General features: G+C 37.3%; 1 protein-coding gene across 2 annotated transcripts in view; it reads right to left on the bottom strand.

Moving 5' to 3' along the window:
* exoc6b (exocyst complex component 6B) overlaps positions 1-12,444 on the bottom strand; it is a 170,133-nt gene that overhangs the window by 65,907 nt on the left and 91,782 nt on the right. For both annotated transcript variants that reach the window (XM_051722276.1, XM_051722363.1), the window contains exons 9-15: positions 9,235-9,318; positions 8,312-8,358; positions 7,707-7,827; positions 7,360-7,431; positions 7,074-7,171; positions 5,763-5,868; positions 2,017-2,126 (exon numbers count right to left, since the gene is read on the bottom strand). In XM_051722276.1, coding sequence (XP_051578236.1) covers positions 2,017-2,126; positions 5,763-5,868; positions 7,074-7,171; positions 7,360-7,431; positions 7,707-7,827; positions 8,312-8,358; positions 9,235-9,318 — 638 coding nt within the window. The remainder of the gene's footprint in view (positions 1-2,016; positions 2,127-5,762; positions 5,869-7,073; positions 7,172-7,359; positions 7,432-7,706; positions 7,828-8,311; positions 8,359-9,234; positions 9,319-12,444) is intronic.

Here is a 12,444-nt window from a genome sequence, read left to right as displayed (position 1 = left end):
GCTCCAGAGTCCTTGGATCCAGCACTCCGAGGCACAGGCTACTCTGAGCAAAGCCAAAAGGGGTCAAATGTTTATTTTTTAATTTTAACTAACACACGGGTGTGGGGAACGGCCACGTTCCGAAAACCACACAGGACATGATTGGTGGATGCGAGGAGGTAGTTTGTTGACAAAGTCTTGGTAGAGGTCCCGAAAAAAGTGAGACAACTTCCCCTGCTTAATACTTAGCCAGCATACATACAGTATAAGACACTCAATCAATCAAACTGATTTATAGAGTACTTTAAAAACTGTAATGTATACCAAAGTTCTGTACAATCAAGATAATAAAAGGCAAAACATACAACCATAAAATCAAATATACATACAATACTAAAAAATAACATATTATAAATAATTATGAAACACATTGCACTGGATAAGCTAACAAGTACAAGTGAGATGTTTAAATATTAAGACGAGATTTAAACATCTTGACCGAGGTCGAAGACCTCACTGAAAATGGTAGACCATTCCACAGTCTCGGAGCAGCAGCAGAAAAAGCGCGGTCACATTTGCATTTAAGACGAGTGCGAGGAATATTGAGAATGAGTTGAGAATTTGACCGAAGTGATCTTGAAGAGCAGTGAATGTTAATCAGATCCTCGATATATTCAGGAGCCAGACCATGGACAGCTTTAAAAACATACAACAGAATCTTAAACTATTCGTTGCTTTATTGGTAACCAATGGAGTGAGGCCAGAATTTATGTTATGTGGTCACGCTTCTTAGTATTTGTCAACAGTCTCGCAGCAGCATTTTGGACCAACTGCAACCTGGATAAAGAGGACTGACATACCCCTACATACAGGGCATTACAGTAATCCAGACGAGAGGATACAAAAGCATGGATCACTTTCTCAAGGTCGTTGAATGAGATGATTGATTTTAGTTTAGCAATCTTTGATTTGAAACACTATCCCACTCTATTACCATTGTGCACAAGGCATTTAATTTCAGGCTGTTCCAGGGAATTGTTCCTACTATTACTGTATCTTAAAGTACATTGGAAAAAGTATCAGCTAATAAGCATTCAAGACTAGTACAAAGAGAAGATGTTTAGAATGGAATACTAGCCTACTTCCTGCACAGTATATACTGTAAACTGCATACTTTAAAAAAATAGTATGTGAAAAAGCATGCATTACGCAACAATAAAAATTTTGAACGGTAGAAAGCTACATTGTTGTCATGATGACCTCATATCAATGCTTGTTTACTTCAGCTTGAGAAATCATCTCAGAAAACACATTTTAAAACTCCCTGATACTTTCAGGTTTTCCTTGACTGTGTGAACCCTGTGTATACTGCAGAAATAATAAGCATAGCATGCTAGTATGCTATTCCAAACAGACTAAATGGCATAACTGACTCTCAATAAGTTTAAACAAGTCTTAAAATTGTAAAACAAATCAATTTATGGAAAAGTCAACTGCGCTGTTTACTGTACACAGTACACACAAGTGTTTGTTTTCAACAAATGTAAAGCAGACTGGCCTTCTGAAAAATAGCATAAAGGGAGATCATACCAAAGCGCCATTTCAAAGGGGCGTTTATTCTGTCCAACAGCCTGCAGACTGGAAATTCAGGTTATGCTATACAAAACAGTTCACAGCATCTGGCAACCTCATCAGTAATTCTTAAAACTCATAAACTGACCAGAGATCAGTCAATACACCGAGAAATTCAATGAAATAACACCCACTAGCACCAAGCATGCAATTAATTAAGAAAACACACAGAAATTGTTTGGTGCCGATGGAACTTCCTCTCTGAAGTTCAGCAGCTACTCTAGGGGATATAAGACAATGGGGTGAGTTTAGGGATTTCATAACTGAAAAATGAAAGGTAAAAAGCTATTTAAAACTAGATATGAAGGCTGCCATTCGGACAGCATTATTTGCTTATGAGAACATCTGGACATCAGGATTATATATGCAGGTGTAAAACAGTCTAAAGTCAGTGTGCACTCTTACCTAAGGTGCAAGTCCTCTGAGTATTTCAAACAGGCATAGATGAATTCTTTGAGTTGTGAGTATACTTTAGGCACAAATTCAGAAAATGGCAGCTTCTTCGGAAAAGACATCTGTTAAAAGGAAGAATTATTACAGTAAATTCACCAAGTTACTGGTAATCAAGGGGTAATGTGTTTTGTTTAGGGATGCACCGATATGGAAAGTTTGGCCGATACCGATAATTCAGTTTATTTGGAGGCCGATAACCGATATATTTGCTAATAAATCTATATCTGGATATAAATCTACATTTTGTGCTCACCTTGTAAAGCCACATCCTGGAGCACTTCTTATGAAATCAATCATGTAAAGTGGATTACTGTTTATATTTTAAAACTACTTCAATTGCAGCAAACAAGGAACCTGCAAAAACATCTAAAACTTTTAAATAATTTACCAAATGTAGCCTACTTTGAATCAGTTAAAAAATACATTTTACATTCCTATGGCCAACTTCCTTTTATTTAAAAAAGCATAATGACTCTACAATTTAAAATTAATTTGATAAGTGAGCTAGTTTTATAAATACAGTGCATTGCACTTGATTCAAACCTGTGAAAAGACAAAACTAAGGAATGCAAACAAGTCTCAAACTCACTGTAAACACAACAATATGCTTTAACATACAAAAAGAATAAAGAAACAAAATGCATGTGACATAAATAAATACTGTATAATGGAGTGTTAACTCAGTTCCAGTACGAACCTCTAAAGCAAGGCCAGAAGGCACCAATCAATACCCACATGGCAAGTAGCATGTGCATGAAATAGCCATAATTTATCTGCTTTAATATATCGGCCACATTTTCTTATCAGACCGAGAACCGATAACTTTGAAATTCACATTTATCGGCTGATACCGATATGGCCGCAGATATATTGTGCATCCCTAGTTTTGTTCATTAGTAGGGGTGTGTAAAAATATAGATTTTCTGATGCATCTTCATTTGAACATCTCAATATTGATTCTTAAATCCCAAAATTGATCTTTTACTTTATGCGCAACCATGTACTACAATAAGAGGAAATCATTCGCATTTGCAACCAAATTTCCACGCTATGCAACCAAAATGCACAGTATATACAGGTGCATCTCAATAAATTAGAATGTCGTGGAAAAGTTCATTTATTTCAGTAATTCAACTCAAACTGTGAAACTTGTGTATTAAATAAATTCAATGCACACAGACTGAAGTAGTTTAAGTCTTTGGTTCTTTTAATTGTGATGATTTTGGCTCACATTTAACAAAAACCCACCAATTCACTATCTCAAAAAATTAGAATATGGTGACATGCCAATCAGCTAATCAACTCAAAACACCTGCAAAGGTTTCCTGAGCCTTCAAAATGGTCTCTCAGTTTGGTTCACTAGGCTACACAATCATGGGGAAGACTGCTGATCTGACAGTTGTCCAGAAGACAATCATTGACACCCTTCACAAGGAGGGTAAGCCACAAACATTCATTGCCAAATAAGCTGGCTGTTCACAGAGTGCTGTATCCAAGCATGTTAACAGAAAGTTGAGTGGAAGGAAAAAGTGTGGAAGAAAAAGATGCACAACCAACCGAGAGAACCGCAGCCTTATGAGGATTGTCAAGCAAAATTGATTCAAGAATTTGGGTGAACTTCACAAGGAATGGACTGAGGCTGGGGTCAAGGCATCAAGAGCCACCACACACAGACGTGTCAAGGAATTTGGCTACAGTTGTCGTATTCCTCTTGTTAAGCCACTCCTGAACCACAGACAACGTCAGAGGCGTCTTACCTGGGCTAAGGAGAAGAAGAACTGGACTGTTGCCCAGTGGTCCAAAGTCCTCTTTTCAGATGAGAGCATGTTTTGTATTTCATTTGGAAACCAAGGTCCTAGAGTCTGGAGAAGGGTTAAGAAGCTCATAGCCCAAGTTGCTTGAAGTCCAGTGTTAAGTTTCCACAGTCTGTGATGATTTGGGGTGCAATGTCATCTGCTGGTGTTGGTCCATTGTGTTTTTTGAAAATCAAAGTCACTGCACCCGTTTACCAAGAAATTTTGGAGCACTTCATGCTTCCTTCTGCTGACCAGCTTTTTAAAGATGCTGATTTCATTTTCCAGCAGGATTTGGCACCTGCCCACACTGCCAAAAGCACCAAAAGTTGGTTAAATGACCATGGTGTTGGTGTGCTTGACTGGCCAGCAAACTCACCAGACCTGAACCCCATAGAGAATCTATGGGGTATTGTCAAGAGGAAAATGAGAAACGAGACCAAAAAATGCAGATGAGCTGAAGGCCACTGTCACAGAAACCTGGGCTTCCATACCACCTTGGCAGTGCCACAAACTGATCACCTCCATGCCACGCCAAATTGAGGCAGTAATTAAAGCAAAAGGAGCCCCTACCAAGTATTGAGTACATATACAGTAAATGAACATACTTTCCAGAAGGCCAACAATTCACTAAAAATGTTTTTTTTATTGGTCTTATGATGTATTCTAATTTTTTGAGATAGTGAATTGGTGGGTTTTTGTTAAATGTGAGCCAAAATCATCACAATTAAAAGAACCAAAGACTTAAACTACTTCAGTCTGTGTGCATTGAATTTATTTAATACACGAGTTTCACAATTTGAGTTGAATTACTGAAATAAATGAACTTTTCCACGACATTCTAATTTATTGAGATGCACCTGTATTTGGCTGGTGAATGTTCAGATTTCACTCACCAGTAATGTGTAGTATAGTGGTAGGGTATAAAGCAGCGAGATCCTTTCACTACATGTTAAGAGTAAAAGTTGTTCTGTGTAATTTGTGTCCAAAGATGAGATCCACGCGACCCATTTGTCATCGAATAATGTCTCTTTAAATTTCGTTTCTGTTCTTTACAGTCAGTTGTTGATCAAAAACAACCAAAAAAGAAACAATTCTAATCACGCATAGCATGGATGAGTTAAAGCCATTCGAGTCCTCTCTCGTTAATACACTCTGAAATATATACATATGAATTAATATCGAATCAAATTCGGAATCGAATCAAGAGCTTGTGAATTGGAATCGAATCAGGAAATCTGTATCAATACCCAGCCCTATTCATTAGCTCAAACAGTTTTGCACAAAATATAAAGAAGACACAAGGACAGCCTAAAGGACTTTAATCAGTGTAGATGTTTAATTTCATGTGAATCAAAATAAGGCTGCGAGGGTACATTAAATTACAGTTCGCTCAAGGGTTTAAACAGTCTTAAGGTCATGTCTAATTTTCACAAGCCTTGTTTTACAGTTTTTTTGCCTAGTTGAAATGTTTTGAGAAATATATTTTTGTTAACTGAAAGATCGACATCAAGGTACACAACGGTACAATCTATTCAACTGACTTCTATCCCTCACAACCTTGTTTTCATTTGCTTCAAATTAAATATAAAGAGTACCCCAACTATGGTCCAAAGAATGAAAAAAAAAAAAAGAAAGAAAAAGAAAGAAAAAAGAACAGCTGTAAGCAACACCAAAATAGGTAACCTCCTCTGATTACAATAGCAGAATTGGACAGCAGGTCTTGTTGACATTAATGGGAGAAATTAAATGGCTTAGTTGATGTACCTCAGCAGACGTGCCTGTTAGTAATCAACTTCTTGAACAGCGAGAGATAATTGTGCCTTCGTGGGGACTGGAGGATCTGGAGGGGAATCTGTGAGAAATTCTTTGAGATAAAAGCTTTCTTATGTGCCTAATACTGACCTTGTTGAGTTCTGTATCCTGGAAGGGGAATTGGCCTGTGATTTGCTGGTACTCCTCTGGGGATGCCACAGGGATGGGGCTGTAGTTGTCCTGATCCAAAATTTGCCTAATCAACAGAATAAAATTGCTGTCATGTCACTGTTGTTTAATGAGAAAAGAACTGATTGAAATGTACTGACTTCACAGATGAACAGGTCAATAAATCAGGTAACAGCAGTATATTTAAATATAAAAAGTTCCCAGATCAAAGAAATATTGAACTCAATTCAAAGACTCTTTCCTTCATAGTCTGAGTTGTGTATCTCTAACAGGGATCAACAGAGACTCCAACAAGGTTACACCAACCTTTCCATCTTATTTGCTCTCATGATTCAGTCCAAGTCATAACTATCTGCCTCCAAGGAGATTTAAAGAATTTTTCCCAACAACAAACTGCCATTTTGCCATTTTAAAGTTATATTAAATGCTCTTTAAAGGAATCCCATCACAATAAAAAAATAAAATGTTTGTCCTTCAAGCAATATGGTTTAGTCTTTTGGGGTTAATTTGATCTGTGATTTTACATGGTTTGGCCTGATTATTTTTCCCTGTCCTTCAGCTGTTCATCTAGCCATCCACAACCTCTGGAACTACGAACCCCAGGGTACTAAGTATCAATTTCCTGAAATATGAAATATGGAGAAAAAAAAAGAAAAAAAAATGGATATTCATTCGAAAAACTCTCAAAGGAGATTTCCAACCAAAAGTTTATATATTTACATTAGTTACCAAGTATTGTTTTGTTCCATAGAACAAATGTAATCTGATTTGAGTAGAACACTCCTTACATTTCAGCATAAACCTATTACTGTAATTCCTTCAGTATACATTTCTCAAGGGTCATAAGCAGGCCCAGACTGAATCTGCAGACTTTCACATTTTCTATTCTGATGATTGTGACAAAATCTGAATTGAATTCTGAAGAGTGTATTTAAACATGAAAATATGTTAAATAGAGCTTAGAATATGACACTTTTATTGGAAGCTGAAAGCATTATCAAAATATCAAAAATGTTTAATAAATGAACACGTAAGAGGCAGGGGATGTGAAGAAATTTTTGAATAAAGGGTGTTCCAATTCGACAGAAATCTGCAGAACTTTCTGCAGAGCTCTGTGCACACAGATTCTGTTTGGGCCTGGTCATAAGGTGACAACCAAGTCGTCATTACTCTTATTTGAATATCCTTTTACTCAACTGACAAACTGAGGATAGAGATGATGAAAACAGAAAGAAAGAAAAAGATAGATAAAAACACCCAGACAAAAAGCACCTGAAGGACTGATTCCACTTTTTCAACAGGATCTCCCCATATTGATCCCTCATCTCCAGCAACATGTCAAACAGCTGGTTTACTGGAAAACCATAACCCTACAGAGAGGAAGAGAGAGATTGGAAGTAGGATGATAACAAATCTTAGCAGAGGATCTCACATTGTCTTTCTTGGACCAAAGTTAAAAAGACGCCATCTCTGGGGTCTGAAAAAGCAGTTCTTGCTATCATTCATATGAATGAGAACACAACAGAGGTCCTAACGGCCTGGCACTATCCCAACTCACCTGCAGTGTGTCTGCAAAGAGCACTACGAGGTTCTTCAGATCCAGAACCAAGTCTGGGTCAGTGCAATAAGACTACAGAGAGACGAGAGCCAGTGACACATTAGAACAAAACCAGAGGAAGGAGATTTACTGGTAAAAATGCTAGAAAGAAGAAACTATTTTACATAACATTTATCTCAACGAGGCTGTCAAATTAAATAAATACTTCCAATTCGTTCTCAAATAAGTCTCAGAGCCAACAATTTTCACAGGTTTTCCAGTGTTTAACTATTACTAAGAAATGGACAGTATCCTGCTTGTGACTCGTATTTGTCAGAGCATGTAGAGTGTATAGAGTGCAGACATACTGAATGGGTACGCAAGGCTGCAATGGTCTTAGACAGTGCCAGCTCCCACAACTCCTCCACATAAGCCCTGTTTACCAGGCCCTGTGTGGTGTGCAAGACATGATCCTCCACTACAAAGAAACTACAAAACATACAAGAAAATGCTTCATAAGAAAATATATAACGTGGTCATTAATATCCCAAATGGGCACAATGAGCTTTTCCAGCACAAACAAGCAGCCCAGCAGCATTCCCAAAAAAATCTCAGATATCCCATTGTTGAAGTGCCCTGATCCATTCTTGTACCACTTAGGAAGTTTGTAAAAGCCTTTATTTCAGACACCAGCCTTCCCAATATTCCCATCCAGACACTCTGAATAACACCCATCTGTCACTCTACATCCCCAAAACCATAAATTGTAAGGTTTAGAGAGTTTTTCGGCAACACTGGGATGGAGAAACAGGAAGGGCTGGAAAGAGGGGAGAGTCTGGGTAATGGGAAGGTCTGAGCCAGAAAATAATTCAGCTTTTTTAATTCTCTCCTCTATTAAAACAGACATTATAATCATGTATAATTGATTTTTAGTTAATTTTGCCATTCAAAACAAAATGCATGCTGAACTTACCCGATAATTTGATTGAAGTAGTGCCTGTACCCCTCTAACGTTTCATGCTGGAGACCACACAAGGGAAGGAGATTTTATGAACATCAGTCAAATAAGCAATCTACTATTACAGGTCTTTTGTGTTTTCAGAAATTTTTATGGAACCATCACCAACTTCTGATAGATTTACACCTAAAATATTCCACAAAACAATTTTTCATTTGCTTCAGAATGAACCATTACTTTAAAAGAATGTTACCGCTTCTCATATTACTCATATTATTAGTCATATTACTGGTCGAATGCATGTGAAATGCATACATCGTATGTTTAAACATACATTAACATTACTTCAACAAAAACTTACTTCAACACTTTAACATATACTCTGAGCATTTTGTAATAAACATTAAGATTAAGTGCACAGCAATTATAAAACAAAGAAATTGGATTGAATTTAAAAACATGTAAAATGCAACTTTTTTTTAAGGAAAACTCAAGTGTTGGACGGTGGAGCTATATTTTAATTGGAAAAATGATTTCATATCCTTTTCCAATTGTTGAAAGCCAAAGAAAACGATATATGAACAACTCTACAACAGAGGTATGTCATCATAAGAATTTTAAGGGCATGAATACCCAATTAACAACATAAGGTTTTTATTTTTATTTGCTGTACGGTATACAATACATTTCTTTCTTAAAGCACTACTTTTTCAAGGACAACTTGTATGTTGGTGTTAAATCGAAGTTATAACTATAACCGCATATTGTTATGTGACATACATGTGTGGGACATGCTGTGTCAAGCTCTTGGCTTACCTTAAAGCTCTTAAGAGTTTATTTAAGGTGACGTTAGTGATTTGGGGTGGTCAGAGGGTACAGAGACACAGAGACATACAGACAGACAGATAGACATATGCTCAGGCAACATGAGGGCATACCATGTTAGAGTGAGGCTGCAGCACTAGTCGGGCCTGTTTCCGCCGCTGCTTCCTGTAGTAGTTCTCAAACATGTCCCGGGAGCCCTGGGTAAAGCAGATACTCATTTAAGCACCTGAGTGAAAATGAGGCTGTAATTATGGTAACAAAACCTGATGAGCGTCAGTCAAGACTTGCAATGTAGAAGAGAAAGCTTAAGATGTCCGGAGAGAAGCAGTTGTTCTCTCTCTCCAGTTAACACAGGAAAACAGATAACCGCTTGTAGAGGCCAAGCCAAACTTCAAATAAGAGCATATCAGTTACTCTCTTTCCTAATCTTAAAGCATAACTCAGACCACAGTGCAGCAGAGCCTAAAAACAAAGGAACTCATTCAGCGCTTAAAGACTTGATCCTTTTCCCAGAGTGCAATTCCCATCCACCTCTGAACTCACACACACTTATCAAAGTCTATGAGGGCATGACAGAAACACATGTACACATTACCCCACCAGGACAGAGTACAGAAAACAACACAGTGACAGACAGAGGATAAAGACAGACTTACACAGAGGTAAAGAAAACAGTGCCACTTTAGTAGGGCTTAATCACTACTTCCGGTCAGTGAATCTGAATAAATATTTCCACAGCAGGACAACCACGCCTCTTCTCAAGCGATCTGCCTCACCATTTACTGCCTATACTGGCAGTGACAACTCCACAAGGCACACAAATAGAGCTCCTCTTAATAAGCGCATGGGATACTCAACCCACTCACTATTGATTCCAATAGAGTTTGGCATTGCTAAGCTAACGACTCGATACTCTAGTAAGCATAAAACATTCCACACAGATATTGTACAAACACTATATTTTTATGAAACTGATTTATCAATATTTCTGTGTATTTAATGACATATATATACATATATACATATATAAAATCAACTTTTCTCTTTTTTCACAGACCTCGTTGGAAGGACACATGCAATGCGGTCTTAGATTTTTGCTAAAACAATAATACAAATAAATAAATTAAAAAAAACACTAGAGGCACCAATATATTGGCCAAACATTGGCCAGTTGGCCACTAAAAGCAATTATCTGCACTATCAGACATTGGCCAGTTGTTTAAAAACTGCCTTGGACAATTAGCCTATAACTCATACAGTATGAGAAAGAAAATGTCACATGCGTGGAATTACTTTGAACTGGGAAACAATGACAGCAGAGTTGCAATTAGTAAGCTTTGCACAGGTAGAATTTCGTGAGCTCGAACTACCGTTAAATCTTTTAACACTAATGGACTACTCACCTACAACTCAACACAGCAAGAAATATGATGAGTTGATTAAAGCTGAAGTGGAGGCTGCCTGAGTAACAGTAAAATGGGACAAGCTTTGTCGTCCAGAATTCCATTAAAGTGAGACATGAACATTAAAAAAAAGAAATCTTACTAATTTAATGTGAGCCTAACAAGAGGCTATTCAGAACTCAGTTTATGTGACTTAAGAATGTTAACTAGAGTTTTGTTCCAGTGTCTTGTTTATAACTGAGACCATGAAATATGGAAGACTATTGAGTCTCTAAAATATGGAAGACACATGGAGAATTAAGTTATTTTTTTTATTTGTTTTTTGAAGTTGTGTAATTAATTATCGGTGATTTAAAACAAGGTAGCATTAAAAAACTATCGATATCAGTGTCAGCAGATGTCGTTCTAAATAACTGGATACTGGAATCGGCACACAATTTTTTTTATCAGTGCATCCCTAGCTATCTTTGAAGGAAGATTACGCTGTCTACATTTGGAACAGCTTTCGTGTCGGGAGCACAACTGTAATTCCATAAAATGGTGTCTAGGTGGGCAGGTCACCAAGTTTTGCAAATGAACTGTAGTCCACTACTTTAAGACTTTGTTTTTACAGCATACTTACTGTGACAGAGTCTTGACTAAGGGCACAATGGGGATTGTCTCTTGAGGTGTTTAAACCTGCAAACTTTCAGTTACCATCCCAGATTTGAACCACTAGGCTATACCACCCATGGACCACCCAGACGTAATTATGTGTGGGGAAGAATAAGGTTTGAGATATACGAATTAAGGAAGAAAATTTCAGAGGACACAGCAATGGAAAAGCATTATACAAATTTCAAATTACTTCAAAATAGCCGTAAACCTTTAATAACAGCAGGGAAGATTTCCAGATTCAGATTTGACCACGAAGGGTGAAAAATTATTTTAGGACCACAAAGATGTAAGAAATGGGAAGGAAAGAATAGGGGGGGGGGGGGGGGGAACAAAAACAAGAGAGCAAATTCTGCTGAAAAACTGCAAAAAACACAGCGGGGCACAATGACTCCTACACCTTAAAAGTTAATGTAAGTTTTAACAAAAAATAGTTCTTTATATTGACACCTTTTGGTGTGGATGTATGTTTGTTTATTAACTGCTGGCATTTTACACTGGAGCTGTTTTTTTTATATATACAGTATATAATTTGTCTTGTTTTGTTTAGCTATGTCTTTTCTCCATCTCATACTATACAGGGATGTGCAAAACTACATATTTTAATAATTGACTAGTCAGAGGATTGTCTGAATGGGTTAAGGAACCCATTTATTATTATGCTCCGTTATATTCATGTGACCCTGATCAGACACGTTTCAGAGGAATATACAGATGCTAAGTGCAGCACCTCAGCATGGTAACTAAAGGATTTTCAACAAATAAATAGGCTAAATAATTATAAAATCTTATTGCACAAAACCATCCAAGTAAAAAAAAAAGTAAGAAATAAGAAAGGATCCAATACAGAGCAGCACAAAACAGCATCCTGAATGCAGAATGGCATGCTTCAATGTAACCAGAGCGCTTGAGGGCAATCCTCGCTCCGCATTCAAAAGCACATAACTGTAAGATTGTGGGCACACAGCATCACAAATTCCAGCAGTTTAAACAATTTCTGTGTCAGACAGAATCAGCAAAAGACTTTAATCTTTCTACAACATCTCACAAATATAGAAACATCACTCACAGCAGAAAATTCAACATCCGACAGTGATCGTCTTGACATGTATTGTTGATGCGCTGCCTTGTTGACTGTAACAGCAGTGGTGCATAAAAGAACTACACCTTAAGCATTAAAGAGACGAAACTTCTTGCAGAGGGTTTTACCATGCTGACTGTTACTTATTGTTAAGCACAGCAAGCTATCATCACCCAAAAACACTA

The sequence above is a fragment of the Myxocyprinus asiaticus genome, chromosome 1 (genome assembly GCF_019703515.2).
Source record: "Myxocyprinus asiaticus isolate MX2 ecotype Aquarium Trade chromosome 1, UBuf_Myxa_2, whole genome shotgun sequence".
NCBI lineage: Eukaryota > Metazoa > Chordata > Actinopteri > Cypriniformes > Catostomidae > Myxocyprinus > Myxocyprinus asiaticus.
The sequence above is the reverse complement of the archived record's forward strand: the minus strand, read 5'-3'. Positions and strand labels throughout refer to the sequence as shown.